Source organism: Uranotaenia lowii, chromosome 2, assembly GCF_029784155.1.
Source record: "Uranotaenia lowii strain MFRU-FL chromosome 2, ASM2978415v1, whole genome shotgun sequence".
Lineage (NCBI taxonomy): Eukaryota > Metazoa > Arthropoda > Insecta > Diptera > Culicidae > Uranotaenia > Uranotaenia lowii.
The window spans coordinates 84,122,101-84,146,936 of NC_073692.1; the positions used below are offsets into that span (position 1 = coordinate 84,122,101).

Consider the following 24,836-nt stretch of genomic DNA (forward strand, 5'->3'; position numbering starts at 1 on the left):
GAATATATCGTTATCAACTCTTCCTTGCTCCAATCCAATCCTTATAAAAAAATATTGCAACTGGACGTTTATTCTGGTTGAACTAGTTAATTTTATCACATTGAGGTTTTCTAAATCAAGAATTTCTTTAAAAAAAATTAGTCTCAAACAGCAAAACTTTAAAACGAAAGATCGCTTCTGCTTTTCGAATTTAAATCCGCCTGCCGTTATGTTCGAATAAAATAACAAAACAGCGTTGAAAGCTTGAAAAATAAACTTGAATCACACCGATAGAAATTATACACTAAATTGGTAAGAATATCACAATATTATTCGTTAAAATATTTCTGGGAAGTTTGAAAACCAAATGATTTACATTCATAGAAAGTAGTGATGAACCTTTTGATACACCTTGTAGAATATTTCAAACATTGTATAAGTAAGCTTTTTTATTGATTTATTTTCGATAAATTCGATATCCTGTTGCTTTATTTGAGATATTACAATGTTGGTGAAAACAGTCTATTTTCTCCTAAATAAAAGCTGATAGAATTCTGTTCGGTCTTGTCAAAGCCCTGCCAATTAATCTGACTTTAACAAAATATGTGTGTTTTATGAAAAAACGAACAGGTAATTCATAAGTGTGGAAGTGAATATGAAGAAAAAGTAGACTGAAGTGAATTCGTACGATCAAGCTTTATCTGGTCGCAAAACATAAAAGCAGAATGAAATATATTTTATAGCACCGGGTTAAACGCCTGTTGGGTAGGCAATGCATTTTAGAAAGTAACGTGTCTTGTTAAACCTCTTGTGAATCTTACTTTGGCATACCTGAGGATAATGCTTATATCATTAATTGATTTTAGATAATTTAGTCTCGCCGTCTTTCACAGGTTTTGAAAACATGTAATTAACAATGTATATGTTCCGTAAACCGGGGTAACATTGATCAACATGAATTTTTTCCACCCATCAATTACTAAGTCTAAAGTTAAAATATCTCAAAACCTTTTCAACGTTTAAAAACCTATAAGTGGAATTTAGAATTGGGAAATCAAAGCGTATAAAAGTAACAGGTTAATTTCTGTGAGAGTTCAACTATTTTCCTTAGTAAATTGTATAGTTTTGGTGTAGTTTTAACTGTATTTTGAGGTTTATTTTTGATATTTAATAAAATAGGGACGGAGTTAGCCAGTCTAGAACAAAAGGCTTGAAACCCTATGAAATGGTTTAATTTGAAGGAAAAAATTGAAGGGGAATAGTGCGAGGTCCTAGTGAATTGACTGAATGCAAAATTTCATTATTTTTTTGTAGATAAAATGGTATAAATAATATTAAACAATTTAGCCTCTTAATTGTTAGCATTGTCCATCTTTGGATTTTAATTATTGTTCGGCCTTAACACATTAAGGACCGCAATGTTGTCTGTTTTGGACCGCGAAAAAATCTAAACCAAGAATCACTGAAATGCAGCATTGTGTATATCAGAATTCACTGAACCAAAAGTCTCAAATTTAGCATTTTGAGCCACCAAAAGTGTTTTGTTTCATTTCAGTATGTCCCGAACTGCCGTAGCAATAGATAAACTAACATTTGTAAGTATTATGGAGGTGTTTTGTATCCTTTATGATCAAGAACACTCATTAAACCGTCAATTAGAACTAGAAGAAACTGATCCATGTAACCCCAAAGCATTAACTTCTAAAATAAGACAAAATCGATTTTTAAATCAAATTTCAAGAAGTCTAATAAATTTTTGCAACAATGTTTTACGTTCATAAGAGTCCAGTACTGGTTTTAAAAATTTGAAACATGCCACATTCCCCTGAACAGAAAAAAACAATCGAAAATATTGAAAAAAGTGATTAATTTTACCCCGTTTTACGGTTATTCAATCTATTTTTTGTAAATTTTCGCAGTAATTTAAAATTTTTAGTATTTTTATCAGTAATATTCTGATTATATTTCATTTGAGATGCGGTCTTTGTAAATAAAATTTCACACTCTGACTAACTTCACAAACTTAAAAAAAAAACTTTCATATGATTTTTTGAGAAAACTATGCAGTAGGTAAACTCTTTTATATCCTGATTTCTTCCAAGTCACATATGTACTTAGGGTATTACGAGAGCTACATAATATTCAATGTTTTATAAGAGAGAAAATTGATAAAAACTATACTCTTACATTATAACCCATTGTGATTCTTCAAATGAAACGAACACAAATCATGGTGAATATATTTATTCACAGTTGCTCAGCGTTTACATAATTCCTTATAAATGTATTCAACAAAAAATCTATGAACAGAATATGTACAAAATGATGCATTCATAGACTTTTCGAATGTTAATAATAGTTTAAACAAATAATTTCCTTTATATTTTACGGAAATCACCAACTAACTCAATTTATTTAAAACATACTAATTCTCGTCGACATCCATAGGAGTTGAAATGCTCGCTGAAGTGGTCCTCCGAAATTCCTATCCTTCTGGCTCAGTCTGAAAAAAAAAATAGAAAACAAATTCAAAATCAAGAAACAACGTTCGTCGCTTTACTGAGAATAGGAGTTTATTTAAATCTCTCGAATCGTGTTCATGATCAGTGAATCTGCATGTAAGAGACGTCGACGTGTGAAACCCAAAATTCAAATCTATAAGAAAGAACTGTCGAAATCGATTGCAATCGATCCAAGCATTTCAGGGTGAACCAAGATCAACATATCTAATAAATGCAGTTTGAGGGAAATCCGCTATTGACACATGGCAAGAAAAAATTTGATTGATGTATAAAGTTAAAAAAATTTAAAAATTCAAACCAGATTTTTAACAGATTTGTTAAAATATATTCAACTTTAATACTCGTGCCTACAGAATCTGTATAAAAAAATGTTAATTGTTTTTCTTTCGTATTATTGGAATAAGATACCAACTAACCGAACATTATTATAACTTTAAAATACAAAAATCAGAGAAACATTTATTTATTTATTTATTTACTATTTATTTATTATTTATTTAGGACAATGTAAGAAATCAGGACGGTCTTTCGAAAATCAGTACAAATCCTTATTTATCAGGACACCTGGCATCTCTGCAAGAGAGAAACAATTGATGTCTTCAAAATATTTCTGTATTACATGGAGCTTATTATAGTATAAAATAAGGTTGCCAGATTGCCCGGTTTTATCCGGGTTTGCCCGGATATTTGATACTAAATTTGGGAACAGTCCGGCCCGTCCCGATTGTCCGGATTTTATTGCAAAAAGCCCGGATTTAGCTGGGATTTTTTCACTTTATTTGGCAATTTAAACAACAAAAAAACAAATTTTGTTTTAATTTTTTTTTATGTATGCCTCCAAAACTAAATTATTTGAGTAGGTTTTTCAAAAATAATCATGAAAGGTTTTTGGAAGCCTAAAATACAATTTAAAATCTGTTTATAAAATTTCAGGAAAAATATTTTTTTTAATCTTGTTTTTTTGTTGGGTAAGTTATGGGTTTTGACTAAATTTGCTCGGATATTGCCCGGATTTTTGGTCATCAGTTTAGAAATGTTATGCTCGGATTTGCATTGATTTGGGTGTTTTTATTTAATATTTGCCCGGTTTGTCTCCCGGATACGGGCTGAAACAATTCTGGCAACCTTAGTATAAAAGCACCGGGAAAGCGGGATAAATATGCTAACTTTTTTTCAATTCAAATTAGGACTTTGATGTCTTGGACGAAGTTGTTTATCTGATTCAAATACATAAATTTGACAAATATGCTAAAGTTCTATCCAAGGTTGCCGAAAAATTTTGTGTTTTGACGAAAAAATATTCTGACTTTTTGTGATTATACTCGAATATTCTGTGACGGTTTTCTTTGATGCTTTTCCCAATAATTTAATTCAAAAGTCATGTCAAATTGCGTCTTTTTTATGTTTTACTTAACAAAAATCAATAAACATTACCAATTTTATAAAAGGTGTCTTTAAGAAACACAATTATAATAATAATCATCTTAAATTTATATTGAAATAAAAAATTGAAAAATTGTACGGAAGCTTGTATGCAACAATCTTGCATACAAAATCATTGCTCAAAACCTATTAATCAAATAATGTTTTATCGAAAAAATCTATAAAATCACACTTATCTTTCAAAATTTTATTTTTTTTCTTGTGATCTTTCGGATATCTGATTTTTTTTCGAAATTTACATAAAATACTTCAAACTTTATTCATTCCCTCCTTCGGGTTGTCTGGAAATTTCGAAGGGGGGAGGGTGACAAAAGAAGAAATTGATATTTGTTCCAGCCTTAGTATAGGGGAGAGTGGGGATACTTGATCCCCTTTTCTTATTTTCACCATACCTTTTTGGAAAAATTTAGCAACTTGCACTCTTTTACATTCTCAACTTTTTATGCTCCTAAAATTAGAACGATACTTGAACCCGTTGATGAACTAGAAGCATTTTCGTGGGAGTAAAAAAATTGCGATATTTTTGAAGTTAAGGGAGACTTGATCCTTTATTCAGGAAGCTCTAATCCATGGAAAAAATCAAACAAAACCCCAAGATAGAATGTTAATTGGCTATTTTGGTCATGTTTGTTCTCATTTCACAAACTATAATTGTCAGAAAAAAAATTCTATAGCTTATTCTCAACCCTTATGATATTGCAAACTTACGGGCGCAAATTTTTATAAACTAGAGAAAATCAATTATTTTAGCCCTTTTCTTCAGATAATTGATGAATGAATATTAGCAATTGGATAAATATTAGTAATCTCGTAATCAGCAATGACCACGATCCATTGAGAAGAAGAATATACCGGGATCATTTGTACCCATATACTAGGGATCAATTGTACCCAAAATCAACATTTTAGAAAACTTTTTCTGAAAAAAGTTGGGAGTTTTCCATCGCTTTGAAAATATTGAATTTTGAAGTTCATTTTACACTCGAAAGATTGATGTATTGGAACAAATATTTTTGTTATGATATTTCCATGTTAGGAACATTTTAAAATGATGAAAAAAGATCTTCAAGTCACATTTTGTGAAATTTTTCAAACAAAGTTCAATAACCCATAAACTTATTTTGTTAAAAATTTTTGAGCTTCAACCATTGCTGTTTTGTTCCATTTGGCACATTTTTCTAGAACATTTGATCTTTGTACGACATTCCAGTTTGGAGATATAGCTAAGGAATCAAGTATCCCCAGGGATCAAGTATCCTAATTCTCCCCTACTAATAGAGAATTCGTTTTCGCTTGGTGGTGCACCGGGGCACTACCGGTAGTGCACTTTTTGCTGTTTTCATGCCCGTTTTCACGATGAGTAGTCCACTGGTAGTGCACCATAAAGTGGACAGTGGAACACTCTGAAAATATTCGGTGTTGCTGGCGCTCTCACCAATACTATCATGAATTTTGACAGGACTTGCTTCCCGATGTAAACAAATATCAGCTGGTCTTGTTTATTTCTATACCGCAAAAATTGCATTCTAGCTATTTCCACATTGTTTTTTTTTCCTTAATTTACGGAAACTTGTTCCGGATTCAATACCAGTGCCGTTTCCAGCAGAGGCGGAGAATTTTACCCGGAGAAAACGTTCTAAAGCAAACAAACGAATCTCGGCCCTCAAGCAACTGGAGACAGCCGGTAAGCTACCAAGAGTCACTCGTTTTCATATTCAAGCAAAAATGGAGGATGCGGATCGGACGCTCCCAAGAAGAAATGTGCCCAGAAGGCTTGCTGCAATCGGTTCCAGGAGATGCCGAAGAAGAGCAGCAAATCCGAGTGTAAAAAGTGCAACCCAAAGATCTGCAGGAATCGTCCAAACAGTTGGCTCGCGCAGTAAGAAGCGTTAAGCTGCTTCGAAGCTACTCTGCTACAAGCCAGCTTCGAGCATTGAAGCCCCCGAGTGTGTGAAAATCGTGAAAGAATTGTGCTTAATTTAGGGTGACGATGCTCGGTTGCGTCAAGTTCCGGATTCCAACCCGTTGCTCTTCAAAAAAGGCAGCTGGAGACTGCACCCGCATTGGGGGCTTGAATTTCTTTTTTTTTTATACGGGATGCTTGAATTTTGTTCGTTTCGGTATGTTATCAAACTTTTCCGCGATCCAAACTCACCGTTTTGGATTATTTTTTGTAATCTGTAACGGAAATACTTGAACGAAGAAGATGAGATTTGCGAGGAATAAACGCTACTCTCAAGACAAAATATCGGAACCACCAAGCTGGGGTAACTGCAGTCCAGCAGCAACAAACATAGACCGCCCAGAATCAGCCGGTATTGCAGTTATTATCATCAGGGCCAGAGGCGAATCTACCAAGCAAGCCTCTAATAAAATAAATCTGAAATTTTCACAATTTGACATAGAACCTAATACATAAATTCATGCTAAATTTTTTATATTATTTGCAAGACAATGATCAACTAACGTAAATTTGATTTAAATTTTCGAAATTAAACGAAAACAAATACCAGCTGCAATGGATTTTTGAGAGCTTGATATTTTCTGTTGACACTGCCGATTTCACGCACACCAACAAAGGTGAGGGCAAAACTCGATTCATGCTCGTTTTCAGCGTTGATGGTGCAACACTTTCGGGTGGTGAAAACGAATACGGTATAAGTTAAAATTCAACTTTTCAAATGTTTAAACACAAAAATATTAATATAAATGTGGATGTAATTTATCGGCCTAGCGGTGAAAAGTGATGTCCTTTTTAGTAGGGACATCTAAAGATTATGAAGTTTTTATATAGGTGGATAGAAGGTTAGATGAAAATGAAAGATGTTGAAAATGAGCGGGTAGAATTTATTTAGAAGCATATCATCACATATCAAATTTTTGTTCCTCACGGGCCTACTACTATGAAGCGGTAAAAACTTCATAATCTTTAGATGTCGCTACTAAAAAGGACATCACTTTTCACCGCTAGGCCGATAAATTACATCCACAAATATAAATTACGGTGATTAATTCTTCATTAAATTAAATAACTTTGGCCAAAAAGATATAAAAAAACACGACATCATGGCATCGGTGATAGGTCACTATCAGACTATCGACCGTACTGTTTCGCATCCAAACCCCGGATGTAACAGAAGCGCGATGATAACAAACTGAGAAGACTAAACATCGATAGATGCGTTTCTGAGTTAAAGGGAGTATATCTGAGCGATCACATATCATCTTTTTTGTTCGTCCGCACTGCAAGTTTTCCCTTGTGGGGCAGACCACGCTTGGCCTACTAATGTGAGGTGGTAGATGCAACTCTATTTGTATCTACCGCTTCATAGTAGTAGGCCCGTGAGGAACAAAAATTTGATATGTGATGATATGTTCTAAATAAATTTTACCCGCTCATTTTCAACATCTTTCATTTTCATCTAACCTTCTATCCACCTATATAAAAACTTCATAATCTTTAGATGTCCCTACTAAAAAGGACATCACTTTTCACCGCTAGGCCGATAAATTACATCCACAAATATAAATTACGGTGCTTAATCCTTCATATTAAAAAAATAATGTGTCAAAATTAGCAGAGCACTTAATTAGAACTCGATATCAGTTAAATGAATAAAAGATTCAGTTTGCCAGTATCTGCTATTAAATACTAATTTAGAGCTCTATCAATTTGACACATTAGTTCCATTAATGTTTGGAGTTTAACCTTCCAAAGCCGTTCGCTAAAAATCCGTTTCGGGGAAATTTGAACTGTAGTTTAATTTCGTTCTCCTGGCTGCAAATGTTAACCGATTTTGATGATATTATATTCATTGTCTAGGTAATTTATTCTAATTACTCAACATTTCAAAATAAAGTTGATAAGTATTACCAGATCATCAGAAACTGGTCCAGAAAGTAAAAAGTCCGAAAAATCAATTTTATTTTTAAAATACTCATAACTTCTGACAGCTTTTCTGTATTTTACTGATTTATTAATGTTTGAAATCTTCAAGAATCCATCTATCCGACATTGTATTGATATGTTGGGGTCCAATGAAAGTGTTGACCGCTATGACTAATCTTCCGGTAGAAAAAAATCTTACTTTAAAAAAACGACATCCAATTTTGGCTTTGCTTAGCTGTATTTCATTACCCAATGAACCGATTTTCAAAACTCAAATTTTAATTTTATGGCGTTGATTTGATCACTATTTTCATAAAACATACTTGGTCTGTCAAAATTACCAGTTCATTAGTATATTGGAATGATGATAAAGATGTTTGAAATGTGCGCTTCGGGTCATATTGACCCGAACGGCTTTGGAGGGTTAAAATATTTGAAAAATTATATTTCAATTTAGTTTAATAATTCAAAATATATTAAAAAAAAAGCAACACTTAATCAATACATTCAATATTTTCAACGGTTTTTCGGTTTAAAATAGTTAATTTTGATAGAAAAAAGAGTATTTTCAAAAATTCTAAACTCTGTTAGTTCCACCGCTTTCCCCATTTATTTTAAATGAAAATGGTTCCACTTGTCGTGAAAAATAATCACAAAAAAGCTGGTGTTGCAAAAATGTAAAATGATAGAGGATCCTTCTTAAATTGCCAATAAAATACACTGGATAAATTGTTACTATAGAGCGTCAGTAACTTCTAAAATCATCATTATGTATGAGACAATTCTAGATCTTGGCTTGTATCTACTTAGTTTCGAAAACAGCGAACCATTTTATCCATTATACAATGTGTCAGATTGAAAAAGCTGTTTTTTCAAGGTTATTTTTTAACATTGACTGTAACTCCTGAGGGTGATATAAAAGGACTTCAACATATTCGACAAATTTATGTATTTTAATCAAATAAACAACTATGTCGAAGACATCAAAGTTAGCATTTTTATCTCGTTATCGGTTGACCCCTTGGCAAAACTTTTTTACTATAATACGCTATATGTAAAACTTAACAATTTTGCTTAAGACTTCAAATTTTTACCTCTATATCCCTGGGCGCTATTAATTTCGTACAGCTAGACTGCCCCTACTCGCATAACAGTCCCATATGAATTTTCGCCATTTTTCATCTAACCTGACAGTTCGTAATTTTGAACAAAGGGCTTCAATAAAAAACAGTAAAAAAAAGAGATTTTGTTCTATAAATTTCGTGAAAAATATCAACTCGTTGTTGTCTCATATGAAATATACCCTCATAACAGTCCTATATGTGAAATACCACGGATTTAGTTACTTTTCAATGTTTCTTTCAGCGAAATAGTCTTTGTTTTATTGCTTTGAATCATTTAATAAAGATTCAATTCATTTGATGTCGAATTATGCACACTAGTTTTCTAAGGCAAACCAGTAAGAAGGAAGGAATGTCTTCCTCAGCGAAAAACTATTTAGGCTGGAACAAATATCAATTTTTTCTTTTGTCACCCTCCCCTTCGAAATTCCCAAAATCCCGAAGGGGGAAATAAATAAAGTTTGAAGTATTTTAAGTAAATTTCAATTAAAAATTCAAATATCCGAAAGATTACAAGACCAAGAACCAAATTTTGGAAGATGGAAGTTAATTCACATCTTGTATTCTTGTTTTTATTGAATTTTTCGATATAAAAAAATACATGATTTATAGGTTTTATGCAATCATATAGTATGCAATTTGGTTGCATACAAGTTTTCGTACAATTTGTTCCAATTTATTTGTTTTTCGCATTATTTTTTATTGTCCCCCCCCTCGCGATGTTCCAACTCCGAGTGACAAAAGAAGGATTTGAAATTTTTTCCGGCCTTATCAGATGCAATCAAAATCCTAAAAAGATTGAACTTCCATTGAGGAATTCACGATATATTCCAAAAATATGTTTGTTTGTCTGATAACTGCGTTTAGAAGTTCTGAAATGATCAAATTTAAGTCTCAGGAAGTAGCTTGGTGAGCAAAACATATTCTGTGTGGGACTGTTATGCGAGTAGATTTGAAAAAGGTCTCAAATATGCTCACATAACAGTCCCATAACGAATAAAAATGGTGCTCCTGACCTTATCAATGTCTTCATTCAGATCCATCGGATTCAACTATCCGGTGAATGAATTAAAAGCTGAACAAACTGTCCCTCCTGGCACTAGGAATCAAAATTCGACAGGCCTCAATCTCGGCTCGTGTTCCAACAGATCAAAACGGAAGCACTCATCAACGGTACAAATGCACAAAACAAACAGTTACATTGTTCTGTAATGAAATTGACTAATTTGACGTGGAACATGACGCGGCACGATCTTTAAACACAGTTCCATTCACAAGCATCGATCGAGGTACAGATACACATATAGCCGAAAGGGTACGAAACATAGAATTTCGACTGACAATTCGATTAGCATATTAATAGCTTGTTTCATCTGCGGAGATCACATCTCCGATTGAAGAGGCAGCATAGTGCATCTGACATTCGAACAACTTTCCGTTTTGTGGGTACCGTTTTTTTTTCGTGTTCTAGAAGTACAAGTGCAAATAGTTTCCATTCGAGTGAAGACATTTGCACCTTAGGAGGGCTGCGTATTTACCTGCAATTAACTTCACCGGTTCAAGGTCTTACCATCAGATTAGGGTTCATTCATCAGCCGTAGCGGTTGTAAGAATTTTGCTGGGTCCCAAACGGTTGTTGACTGTAGGCTTGGCTAAACTTTTGCGATACTGGCTGAGTGGCAGCTATCAGTGCAAGGGATTTTTGTATCGCTTCCGGTATGGGTGGGGGTGTAGGTAGATGTGCTCCTTCCGCTCGGAATCCTGCGGAATAGAATAAATTTTCTTAAAATATTGATAACAAACCTAAGGTATTTTACCATTTTCATCAGCGATGTATGTGACCGTTATCTGTTGCCCCTCGGGTGATGTGTACGAGTAGGATCCCTGGACGGCTTGTGCTTCCAGGTCCTTTAAGCCGGGATTCTTCAGATATCCTTGAGCCTGTTGTTGTTGTCCATCTCCAGTAGTGTAACTATAAGCATAGCTACCATCGTAAGATACATCGTTATTGTACGATGTGATGGGCACGAAGGGTCGCGATGGGTTGAGGTAACCTTGCTGAAATGAGGTTAGCAGTCATGAACAAGCTTCTTATTTTGAAAAATAAAAGAAATCAATGTTTTTCGGTCAGAATTTTCAATGCCTTAATTGCCAAAATGACTTGACTATGAAGTCTTCTAGGCTAACGATCATGAGATCAAATCTCGATGGTGACAAACTTACCACCTACTCTTTCTATGGTTCAGTGAGTTATGCATGCATGCATTCATGCACGGAAAAATGCAATGGTTGCGGATGATCTTCTGCATTTCCAATTTCATGAAAATTTTGTTTAAAATATGTATATGACCCATTCCAGCGTGACGTCACAACGTTTGCAAAACAATTTTTTGGTATATTGTATGTAAGTTTTACAGGTCATATCGCACATTGGTAAAAATTGTACATTATAAGGTCAAAATTTAATTTTCTACAATTTGAAACCAAAAGTATTTGTATAGAACAAAGTTAACAAAATATATGCAAAAGGAATCGTGACGTCACAACGCGCCTCTTTTTACACTTTTCAGTTTTTTTTACAACGCCGCATTTTTCTGCTCTTCTATTTGATCAAATTTTATGAAAATTTCAGGAAAGTATTGATTCATTACAATCAACAAATCCCTGTTTTTGATTTTTTCAAATTTTGATTTCAATTCATTTTAGAGCGATTCAGTTTCGTGACGTCACAACGCACCATTTTTTTTAAGCAGGGTTTTGCAAAGCGTTGTGACGTCACGAAATTTTATGGTTAGCTACATGAAATAAATCAAAGTAAAATCTTAAAATGAATACTTAATTTACTTAAAATGCTTAAAAACTTAATAAATAATGTGATTTGGTGATGAAATCGAACCATTTATTCCCAAAAATTAAAAGGAATTAAATCTCAAAGGCCCATATAAGCAGATAAGGTTTGCAACACTGCTCACATCAATTTTATTGAAAGTTTTTTTGTGCGATCATGTGAATATTATTTAGGACAAAACTAAAACTAGGAAATATTTATTCGTAAAAGCGTTGAAATGTGTTTCTGAATCTTTTTAATCTTTTATTGCAAAGGAAAGGAAAAATAAATGATAATTTCAAAGCCTTCGATCTTTTCAAAGATAGTTAATCGACACTAGAGTGCCTAAATCAGCCATCTAATTAAAATCTCATAAGTTGCAAGCTTAAATAGATCCTAGGCCTAACACAAAGCCCAGTGTCAAATTTGGGGATTGGCCCACGGAAATAGAGGGCACAATGAGCCTAAAATTTGTATGGCATTATGAGAAATTGGGTTTTGAAGGACATGAAAACCAAGTTAAGCACCAATTTCTGAAGTCCCTATCGGCTGATTTGTTTTAATTATAGTCATTCACAAAACTTTCACTATGACAAATAGTTTATCTCAATATCCCATTTCGACAATGGTTTAGTTAAAAAGTTTTTTGAGTTTCAAAAGTTTGCTTCTGATGGGTAAAATACAAAAAATACCTGAATAATCGTTAATCGACGCCAATTTTGAACGTTATAGCTGTTTTATGATAACTCTAATCGAAACGCGTTTCTCCGATGAAATATTGTCATAATCAAAGCTTTGTAATACTCAAATTAAAAGAAAAATTGGTTGATAAAGACCTAAATTACTGACGAAAAACAGTTTTTTTTATCATGCCGAACGAAATCTTCATAATTCCATACAAACTTCAGGTGCGTTGCGCAACCCCTTTCCTTAGAATAATCTTACCCAAATTTTGCATGAGACCTTGTACATATTTGAATTTATTTGATTTTGTTATTTAGTTCAAAGTCTCTTTTGTGAGATTTTATGTGAACACGGGGTTCGATTTGGATTTTCTAGTGACATTCTTTGAGGTGGAAATTTCAATTAGGGCAGTTTTTTATTAAAATAATTTAATTAATTTTATTAATTATTTTCTATTAATATCTTATGATTTTTTTAATAAAAAAAAAGTTAATCTGTTAAGTTTACCATGTTCAAAGATTTTTTGAATCTCATTACATTTTTTTCATGGAACTTATTTTGTTGGAACATAATGCCAGAAAGAAATAGAAGCTACTAGCGGTGTTTTTCATTCTAACATAGATATATGAAGAACTTGATCTTTTGCAAGATTTTTATTCAAATCACAGATAACTACCTGCTTTATGATTCACAAATATTCTTTTAAAATATCGATGAGGATTTCATTTGTTTGATAGTTTGTTTGTTCTTGAATCAAGCGTTTCAAGCGCTGTTTTATATGTTTTATTAAAAATGTTTGAAAACAACTGAGTTAATGCAAAAAAAAATATTTTCTTTAAAAATTTGATAATAGAATTCGTTCATTGAAGCACATTGTTGTGTTGAACTTGTATTGAAGAAATACTATCATAGTGTTGAAGTAAAAAGTCTTGAACGTTTTCGAAAAAAAGTAAATAAAATTTCGTGACGTCACAACGCATTCTTTACCCGGGTGCAACTCACAACCTGCTAAACCGATTTTCAATCTAAAAATTGCATTAAATTCCACTCAAAAAGTTTGAAGAGACCTCCAATTTTGGACAATATGTGAAATTTCAGTAAATCATAAATTTAAAAACAGTAGAATTTTCGTGACGTCACAACGCTTAAAAATAGATACCTTTATTTACGATTCTAGAGCGTAAACCTGCAGTGACTGTTTATCTTATATCATGCTTAAAAGATGGCATTTCTGCCATCATTTTGCAATAATTTTTTTTGACATAGCTAGATTTTTGACAAAGTTATGTTATAAATAAAGAATATTTGCAAAAATCAATTGAATTTCATACTAAAATTTTTAAATTTCATCGTTAACATACTCAATTCTAAAAAAAGGAAGCTGAAAATCTTTTAATGGAAAATGACACTCAAGAAATAACCTTTCTAACGCTATGTAATTTATTTTTGGATAATGAAAAATAAAAATCGGTTCTCCAGTTGAGGGGTGCTTGGAATGGGTCATATGTTTTGAATTTTAAAAAATACAGGAGTTAATTTATTTTAAGTATTTTATTTGGCATGGATTGTTTTTAACATACCGTGCCAAATAAAAAAAAAATTAAAAACCTAACTTTATCTCGATTTAATTCGAGATAAAGTAAGGTTGCCATTTATAAGAATAGAATTAGCTTCAAGACATAAAAGTACAAAAATTTTGCTACAATTTTTGTTTAACCCTCCATAACCCTTCGCACATTCAGATCATGTAAATCTTCAATCCAATATACTGAAGAACTGGGATTTTCGAGAGTCCAAGTATGTTCTATGAAAATGATTATCAAATTAACGAAAAATATAACAACAAAATGCGAGTTTAAAAAATGCGTTAGTTGAAAAACGAGATACAGCAAATCATTGCTAAAATTCAATGACAAGTTTTTCAAGTTAGATTTTTTTCTATCGAGAAATACGGGATAGCGGCCAACATTGTCATCGGACCGGACATTGCCGGATAGATTTATTCTTGACAAATTCAAAGATCAAAGAAACACTTCAATACATAAAAGCTGTTAAAAATTATGGATAATTTAAAACCTACTGGTCCAACACTCCCGAAAATCTAGCTCAGGAGCAGGAGACCCCTGAACTGTGTCTCAGGGTCGGCCTACTACTGGGTAAGGGAACGCGAACAATTACTTTACGGGGTAAGCTGTGGAGTTTCTTGCCAAATTAAAAAGTTTACTTTAAATGAAAAAGATAAGCTTTATTTACTTGTAATTCGAGGGTTTTTATTGATAGCAAAAGTGTGGATGTGGGTGTGTTCAGTGTGGTTCAGGGGCACTTCAAAATTGATTGACGGATTTACCACAATCGTTGGCGCGCTTTCTGGTTGCTGGTACTGATCTGCTGCTTTCGGTTGCTGGTAGATGATGTAACGTGGCTTGCGTAGGTGACTCAAAATGGCGTATTTGGGCTTCGGAAATTGATGGTGAAGGCTTCTTCCCTCTTTGACGCAATTGGCGGACCACAGCAAGGCCGTATTGGTCGCGCCGAGAGGGGGTCTCCTTGATAATTAAGACGATTAGGCCTGAGACGTCTCTCCTTAATGATTATGGTTCCGCAGAACCAGAGAGCTGAGTCCTTTATGGTTTAGACGTAGACAGTCTTGGACTTCCTAGGCCGAATCGTATGTGCGTGTGAGGTCTTGAAGGTTTTTCCAGGAAAAACCAATCCAAAATTAAAAGGTCCTGAATGATCAGATTGTCCTGTTAGACTCCTGCCACGTATTTTACACAAATTAAAAAGTCACACTCACAACTCGCACATACGAACGCCAAGATAGAAATGACCTATAACGGAAGCTAGGCCATCTTCTTCTTTGCCTTCATACAATTTCCATCATTCGCTACGCCACCCAAAATGGAGGACCATCCCTCCATGTTGATAGTACCATGAACATACACCCTCGCTGAAGCCCGCCTGACTGATGCTAACAATATGTGTTCTTGTGAATTTGAAATTTGAACAAAAACCTGCAAATATAAACATCGTACCCTAATTTTCTATTAGGATATATTGACAGTTCTACACGAACACAACCCAAGCAGGAGGCCTCAGCCCTAACCTCAAACCATGGGAGAACAGAATTCATTTTTGAGAAGGGCGCACGATAAACGCGATTTTCTGGTACTAATATCGAAAAACTCGGCCTGTGGAAAAGCGATATACAGATGTTCTTGTTTTGATTTTTTGGGTGTTCAGGGGTGCCAAGTGCATTGAAATTTGGAAAATAATTTTATTTTTTAATTGCATTGTTATTGAAAAACCTTTTAATGAGTACTGAGAATTTGCAACTTTCCCGTAGATTTCTATTCGAATGTGAAATTAAACGCATCATTTATCTGCACGACATAACAACTTACTGTATTGCATAATTAAACGATGTAGCGAATTATGTGGATATGTTATAAATAATCAGAGCGTGTTGGCGATTATTTTCAAAGTCAACATAGACGGGGCTTCATTGATTTACTTGCTTGAACAGTGAATGATTTTGCATTCGTTTAGAAGTTAGACACTGCTCTTCTTTTAACCTATCAAGCAGTACATGAAAATATATTTAAGATGTTTCGAATTCACCTTGAAAATTCATTAGCAAAATATGGCTTATCTTCATTCATTATTTAGGGACGCCCCGTAATGAATTCAAACGTTTAGCTGAAGATGTTTAAAAAATTTAATCAATTCAAAACTATTATGAGTTTAAAACAAGCAAAAACTGATTTTGGTAACGCACCTAGCATCACTGGTGAGGCCGCCAACAAATCAAAATTTGAGGTTATGGCTGAGGCCAATTTTTCGCCAATACTATCGTCCGTATATACCCTTATTGAAATTTAACAAATGACACAACAGCTTACACAAAACGTTTGGAAACATTGAAAAAATACCTTAAGCATTTTGTAACAACGGTTACAAATTTTAAAATAAATTTTATTTTCGTGACTTTTTTTAATCGGAACCAACTACCGGTAACTTGGTGGAAAATATTTACCTACTTTATTATAAAATATTAAGAAAATACAATAAATCTCCTATTCATTAATCTAATATCTTTAAAATCGGGCAACCAAGTCCAGTTAAGTTTGGAAGGTGAATCTTGCAAATAATATGAACTACTGAGTTCAAATACAAACCGACCGACTTTCGTGACTTCAGAGCACCTGGTAAGGACCAAACGTCTCAATACAATAACATTGATTATCCAGAAAATCTGAATTGCTTACGAGCAAAATTTCAATAAAAATTTAATGCACCTTTCAAAGCCGTAGGAAGAACCGCTACATGGGGCGAAGAGAGGTTTGATGTCAGTTTTTTTAAAGATATATATAAATAAAATTAATTAAAAAAAATTTGAAAAAAGTATTTCTATTTTTTGGATTATTCATTTCTAAGTTATATTCATTTGGTTATTTCTAGATTTACATACAATAAGCTCATTTACGAGCTTAATCTGAACCTTGAATTTGAATATTGATTTAGAACCTGCTGCTGTAAATTTTGGTTCCGGAATTTCGGTGAAAGCATATTCTTAAAGGAAAAATATTTGAATTTAAAATTGGTTAATATGGTAGTTAGAAGATAGAGTTTTTATAAATGTTGAAAAGAGCGAAAGAGCATTTCGCGAGGAAAACTTATTAACGTACATCAAACTTGACCCTGCAACATTTCATTATTTAGGAGAAGTAGGACAGGGATAAAGGTGGCACTATCTAAATCTATACAATGAGATATAATACCTAATTTTTCTCCAAAAATTTGCTTCCACCGAAATGTCGGAACCTAAATTTACGAATCAATTGAACGGTGGTGAACTTAGCTTAAAGAACCTGCATTTAAAATTTGAATATTGAATCTGTTTCTGAATTTTTATACGATTTGTAAATTTGAATTCCTCATCAGAATATGAAATATAAGCTAAGATATGAAATCTGCTTAACATCTCCTCTATCAGTAATTTGTAATTTAAATTTTGAAGTTTTGGGTTTCAATCTGGATTAATTTTTTTTATATCCGGCTTGTGGAACTGAATTTTAATTTTAATTCCAAATAATTAATTTGATTCTGAGATTTCAGATTTGGATCGCCATATTGCATTGATATGATTTTTTTTAATCAAAAAATTTATTCAGTAAAATAAAATTTACTAAGCCGAATCTTGGCATGCAATTAGATACACTAATTGAACGTACTAGTGATGGCATTTCACAGGTGGTGTTTTACAGATAAAGTTTGCTTCTGCTAAATAGCTTCAAATTCCGGGCTTAATTGGACTAAAGCGTTAAAAAAGAATTGGATTGTCTATAATTGAAACTTACTTGTAACTTATTGTCAACTGGATATTTTTCATCCACTCTGGTTTTGAAATTACCTTGTGAAATTTGATTAAGGAAGCTATAATATTATCAAATCAAAGTAATTGAAATAAAAACAGATTGTTCTGGACGCCGCACAGCCGTACGTCGGCAGTCGACTCACAGTGGCCTAAAAATGAAAAAAAAAGCGGTCACAAGTAAAATTAATGAACATATTGAAATAACTTAAAAATATCATCATAGTAAGATTTATGACCCTCTGCTTCTCCTAAGCGTGTACATTTGGAAAACCCTTCCTTACCTCCTCAAATGATCTCGTGGGCAAATTTAAAATTGATTTCCTAATTAAAAATAACATTTCTTTTTGGATTTTTTTTATAAAATCGTTGAATTAGAGATACTGGTATAAGATAAAAAATTAAATATTGAAATGCACAAATTATCATGTTTATCACTTGGATGTTGGAAACTTACTAACACATTATTCTTCAGTAGATCAAAGTGATGATACTTGTTCCCGAAAGGTATGATGGTTCAACCGTATCTGGTAAGCGATATAACTTTTACAAAATTTGGATGAGTATGTGCCAAATATAGCCTAAACTTTATATTGGATTGCGTTGGAAAGCAACTTTAAACACTCACTGTTTTATGTTAACTTTAACAGGAACAGATAAGGTACATCATGGTTTCTAGATAAAAAAAAATCGACGAACGATTTGTTAGCTTATTAATGAATGAATATGAAACAGTTTGAAAACTATTCTTTCTAGATTTGAATTCGTTGAAAAAAAATTCATACAAGCAAAAGCAAAAACCTAGAATTAACAAGTATGACTTTTTTAACGATAAAACAAAATTCTGAGTGCGAATCAATTTTAAAAGTTTATTGACGTTTTGTACATTCAACTTTTTGAAAATAATACAACCCGTTGTTGTGCTTCGTTGCAGGATAATATCAACGAATTCATGTGGCCTGTTGTTGTATAAGTGAGGCGCGTATTCTATAGAGATTTTAGGAAAGCAGGAAGGAACACAATTTGGAGCGGGGGGCCACAATAAGGAGCATTTCAATCAATTATTTGGACGAATAAATCTCAAATAAGCCACAGTTTTCTTCCATGACATATTTTTTCAGCATTCCATGTAAGTAAGCAATCAATTTGTCGAAAGTCATTCAAAGGTGTAACTTACAGAAATACTTAAATTTTGAGAAAACTAGTCAGTGACTAAGTCAACCATGCCTTAAGGACCAGGATCAGTACTTCCACTCCATACTTGTTTTTTTTTTAAATGCGATTACCTTGTCCTTTGCGTAAGAAAAACCTGATTGTATAATTTTGTTTGGCAATGTTCCTTATTTTGAATACGAGAATTCAAGAGTCAATTTCAAATGAATGAACATTTAAAATGGACGAAAAGAAAGGAAATAGTCTAAAAATATTTTAATTGAAAAATACCGGTAAAAGAATTTACTAAACATTTTTTTCTGGTAAAACAGGCAAAATATTAAAAAAAAAACTTACAATTGGATTTTATTTATTATTGACTCTTTACCATCCTTTGGAATTCACACTTTTAGGTATGATTTTCAAGCAAATAATCATCAATTTTTTCCAACATTAGTAATGTATCAGATAATATTATACAACCGATATTTCTCTGCTTGATAAAACGTTATTTAAAAAAATTTAAAAAAAAATAGATTACTAGATTACGGTTGCCAGACTTTTTCCAGCTCGTATCTGGGTCGGTCAAATCTGGTAATTTTATATAAAAACTTGGAAAAATCCGGGCATCTGAATTCAAAATTAACGATATCAGATAATATTTTATAACTGATATTTATATGCTTTACAAGACTTTATTTAAAATTGAATGCCCTGCATTTACCGGGAAAATTTTGTCAAAACCCGGAAATTACTCAACAAAAATCAAGAAAAAATGAAAAAAAAAGATTTTCATCATGATTTAAATCGTATTTAGGGCTTTCAAAAGTCCTTTCATATTTATTTCTATAAAACTAGCTTAAAATATTTCGTTCCGGAGGCGTAAATAAAAAATTTCTTAGACACAATTTTATTCATTTTATTTCGCAAATAAAATGAATAAACGCCGGACTGTTCTTAAATTTTGTATTAAATATCCGGACAAGTCCAGATAAAACCGGAAAATCTATCAACCTTAAACTTGATATAGATTTTTATTTACAAAACATGATTATTTTTAAGAAAAATCATGCTTTCGAAAAAAACAAACATTGAAGCTTGAAAATTTTTCCCAAAGTTTCATAAAGAAACAATTTCTCATCAATTTATGTTTAATTACTGTGAAAAATGTTCAATCCCAACTGTTTTAAGATGCAAATAATCAATCATGAAAGAAAGTATTATGATTAAGGTTACTGAAAGGGAATAAAAAAGGCAAGCAAGATTTTGTCATAGAATCTGCGTCACAGAACACTGATTTTTCACAGACTTCAAAGATTTTTGAAATTGAAAACTCTATAAAAACTATGAAAACAACAGCACAGAAAACACTCAAATAATTTTTTTGGTCAAATCACAGAACAACAGATTTTTTAGTCAAAATGACAGAGTTTCTTCAACATACTTGAATAAATTTACATATTGAAAGAAGCATTAGATTATTGGAGCGTTATACGGACTTAAGTGTAATTTATTACGAATTGCTCATAAATCATAATCCATTTTGAAGTTTCATTGACTGAGTCCCTTAAATCTTAATTTAAATGCAGCTTCTCACCATATTTGATATCTTAAGAATTAGTATTAGCTTGAATTAATCAACTTAAACCCGATTGAGATCCGAGATCCGCTCATCAAGTTATGTCGTGAGACGGTATACATTGAAAATAAATAAATTATAAACCTGACTGAAAAAAATGTTGTAATAAATATGCGCAAAACATAAAGCATAAGTCAACAAATTTTATTAACACATTTTATTTTCCATCATAAACTTTTCATGGTTTTACCCAGAAGCAAGTATCAGCACCCAGCTGATCCACCCACAGGATCAGAGATCACATGACGAAAAAGTTCAACCATAGTTTAACACTGCCGTTTATGACTTTTTTCCAACAGCTTCATGCTTGTTTTGTGCATGAAAATTTATGACCAGCTTATGTCTTCATCACCCATCGTCTGAAGCCGAAGACAGTTATAAGGATTTTTTTTTTATTTTGGTCGGCATTGTTTTGAAAAAAGTTGCCCTTTTCTTGAGGTATCTATATTTTTCACATTTCCCAAAATCAAAATAAAATCTATGGTTGGTACCTAAATAGGGAAAAGTGGAGTTATTACATTTGAAAATAATGAAAAATTATAACTCCTTTCATTTATGGGACTTGATTTAAGCTCAGGTTATTTGGATTTAAATTTTATTTCGTAAATAAACGAAAGTCAATAAAGAAAGTAGTTAACCCTTTCCTTCCCATGGTAGCACAGGTGATCCACAACTTTGCAAAGCTCGCATTTGAACTGGGCGCTTTGGATCAGCACCATTTTTTCACCGGATGTGTAGATATATGTGAAGAATCATTGCACGAAATTTGAAGAAAATCGGTTTGCTAGGTTTTGCTTGGCAGATCAAAAGCTGCAAAAAAGTCGGATTTTTTTCGAATTTAAATCAAGTTGTCATTTGTTGTTCAATAACTTGACAAGTTTTTATAATTTCTTTCAAATAAAAATACTGACGTGCTAAAGATTGCTTATGCAAGCAGAATCAAATGATGGTTTACTTAGATTTCAACTAAAACATGTAAATTTTTGAGTAAGTAAAGTGGATCACTGGTAATACACTGGGAACAAAACGTACTTTTCTTCTTGTGAAACTTCTTATCAATACTCATGAAAATCATTTCGTCTACAATAAAAATCGCTTCAGGATAGTTATTTCATCTGCTTAAATGACCACATGTCTCGAAATATTTATAAAAGTTCGTGATTTTCTCGAAAAACGGCATGTTTTGTTTATCTTGCGCAAAGTGTCATGGCGGCCATTGTTCCAAGGCAAGAATGAAAATTTCAAATATTTCAATAAAAAGACTTTCGAGGGATGCGTATACAAAAGAATTTTTTTTATCAAATAGGATCGTTTTAGTTTGTCATCAATGAAGTGATGAAATTCCATGTTTTTTTGCAATTATTTCCTGTTTTTCATTTGCACCCTATGTGTTGTTATCTCCCCAATGGAGCACAATAATGATCCACCTCAAAACCCAAATTTATCAAATGGATCATTAAAGTAGGCTTAAATTATGCATCTTTTGTTCTAAAACTTTAGCTGTAAATCAATATTTCTGTTTTTAAAACGTGAAAAACCTCGTGGGAAGGAAAGGGTTAAACTGGATTATTAGAGAACTGATGTCGAAACTTTCAACATCAGTTTAGGTTTAGTGAAAGTGAAACCTTCAATTTTAAGAGATTAACTCTCAAAATTTCATGATCAAATATTTTTAAGTACAATATGGTTGTTTATCTTACTTGTTGGTTGTACTGTTGACTGTACTGTGATTGCTGCTGCTGAAAGGGCTGAGGGGGAGGAACTATCGTCGATATCGGAGGCACCCTTAGAGCTTGTGATCTTTGGAAGGGTTGACCAAATCTCTGCTGATGGTGCTGATGATGATGCTGTTGCTGTTGTTGGTGTTGATTTTGTTGATGGTGTTGCTGATGATGTTGTTGATACTGTTGCACTTGGTTTTGATCCTGTCCAAATTGTTGCTGCTGGTGATGACTTTGGGATGAGGGAGCTTGAAGATTACGACTGAAGGGCACATTTTGATTCACATTTCTGGCACCGAATTGATTTTGAGGTTTTGCCACTGCACACAATATCAGCATTGAGAAAACTATTAACTGCAAAATTGATACACGAGATGAAATAATTTATGAGAAAGTGTCTATGGTATAAATGAAAAATTAAATTCACTGAGCACTTTGGAAAGGTTATTACCGAAACCATTTTCACTAGATATACTACGGTGCACTTTTTTCCAACCTTGCATGAAGGCTTTTTATTCTAAAACTACAGATTTTAAATTCAAACCAAAGTCCGTTTAATCTTCCACTGGTTTATTTTCCCAAACTCTTCTCTACCATTTGAAGACCACTTGTCGACTATCACCAAATCCGTCAACGGCAGTTTCATTTATACCGCATCTAGTACAATCAGAATTGAATGGGTCAAAAATTCTACTGAGCCAAAATACAACAGTATCATAGATATGATCTCGGTTCACTAATCACAATAACCTTAGAAAAAAAAACGCGCGCGCGCACTCCATGTATGAATATCATTACGCGGTCGCGGTCTATGTCTGTTTATTTGAAGATGGGATCGATAAATCTGCGAAGATCGTTTGCGTATCTACTTACTCTTGGAACGAGGTACTACAAGGTCCCGACGTGCTCTTTTACTTCCAACGAATCCATCTCAGACCCAGAAGATTCAAATTTCACGGTCTAGCCAATAGTCGAGTTCTCACCTTTTGCCACAACTGTCTGATCTGACTGATGGCAAGTTCAACGTCAGTCAGTTTTGACTTTGGCAACATTCCGACACATTGTTGCGGGTTCGAGCAGCTTCTTCGTCAACACTACGCGCCCCCAACAGAAATACAAACGCGTGCAGTGCCGCGTGAAATCATAAACATGTTAAAGTATGTAGCCTATGTACCTGCCTAAAATTCAGCAGCATCCCCCAAGCCGGATTTTTGGATAACCGTACGTGTCTTGTATGGAAATGAAATTTTCATGCAATCAAGGATCGACCACCGCCGTCAAAACTGGGTACAAACTATATTGTGATGCCCGTCATCGGCACTTCAAATGTGTCAAATTTTAATTCAAGTGGCTACAAAATCTAGCAACGGCATTTTGGAAATTATCGAAAACACTGAAAATTAAACGACAAAAATGACAAAAATGACAAAAATGACAAAAATGACAAAAATGACAAAAATGACAAAAATGACAAAAATGACAAAAATGACAAAAATGACAAAAATGACAAAAATGACAAAAATGACAAAAATGACAAAAATGACAAAAATGACAAAAATGACAAAAATGACAAAAATGACAAAAATGACAAAAATGACAAAAATGACAAAAATGACAAAAATGACAAAAATGACAAAAATGACAAAAATGACAAAAATGACAAAAATGACACAAAGGACAAAAATGACAAAAATGACAAAAATGACAAAAATGACAAAAATGACAAAAATGACAAAAATGACAAAAATGACAAAAATGACAAAAATGACAAAAATGACAAAAATGACAAAAATGACAAAAATGACAAAAATGACAAAAATGACAAAAATGACAAAAATGACAAAAATGACAAAAATGACAAAAATGACAAAAATGACAAAAATGACAAAAATGACAAAAATGACAAAAATGACAAAAATGACAAAAATGACAAAAATGACAAAAATGACAAAAATGACAAAAATGACAAAAATGACAAAAATGACAAAAATGACAAAAATGACAAAAATGACAAAAATGACAAAAATGACAAAAATGACAAAAATGACAAAAATGACAAAAATGACAAAAATGACAAAAATGACAAAAATGACAAAAATGACACAAAGGACAAAAATGACAAAAATGACAAAAATGACAAAAATGACAAAAATGACAAAAATGACAAAAATGACAAAAATGACAAAAATGACAAAAATGACAAAAATGACAAAAATGACAAAAATGACAAAAATGACAAAAATGACAAAAATGACAAAAATGACAAAAATGACAAAAATGACAAAAATGACAAAAATGACAAAAATGACAAAAATGACAAAAATGACACAAAGGACAAAAATGACAAAAATGACAAAAATGACAAAAATGACAAAAATGACAAAAATGACAAAAATGACAAAAATGACAAAAATGACAAAAATGACAAAAATGACAAAAATGACAAAAATGACAAAAATGACAAAAATGACAAAAATGACAAAAA

General features: G+C 32.7%; 1 protein-coding gene across 2 annotated transcripts; it reads right to left on the bottom strand.

Moving 5' to 3' along the window:
* Positions 1-2,299: 2,299 nt before the first annotated feature.
* LOC129748139 (endocuticle structural glycoprotein SgAbd-2-like) lies at positions 2,300-23,341 on the bottom strand. Of its 2 annotated transcripts, none has more exons than XM_055742641.1 (5): positions 23,225-23,341; positions 22,331-22,705; positions 10,772-11,012; positions 10,525-10,715; positions 2,300-2,482 (listed from the first exon to the last, which is right to left on the bottom strand). In XM_055742641.1, the coding sequence occupies exons 2-4, from the start codon at positions 22,688-22,690 to the stop codon at positions 10,546-10,548; spliced, it is 771 nt and encodes a 256-aa protein (XP_055598616.1). In that variant the 5' UTR covers positions 22,691-22,705; positions 23,225-23,341; the 3' UTR covers positions 2,300-2,482; positions 10,525-10,545. The 2 variants fall into 2 exon arrangements, with proteins under 2 accessions (XP_055598616.1, XP_055598615.1); XM_055742640.1 differs by lacking the exon at positions 23,225-23,341 and adding an exon at positions 22,803-22,940.
* Between the last annotated feature and the right edge of the window lie 1,495 nt (positions 23,342-24,836).

What these genes read in the sequence shown, in the direction of transcription:
- LOC129748139 (XM_055742640.1), bottom strand. An exon ending in GTCAACAGTACAACCAACAA is followed by an intron (nt 11,013 to 22,330) that starts GTAAGATAAACA and finishes ACCTCATTTCAG; the next exon opens with CAAGGTTACCTCAACCCATC. An exon ending in ATACATCGCTGATGAAAATG is followed by an intron (nt 10,716 to 10,771) that starts GTAAAATACCTT and finishes TCTATTCCGCAG; the next exon opens with GATTCCGAGCGGAAGGAGCA.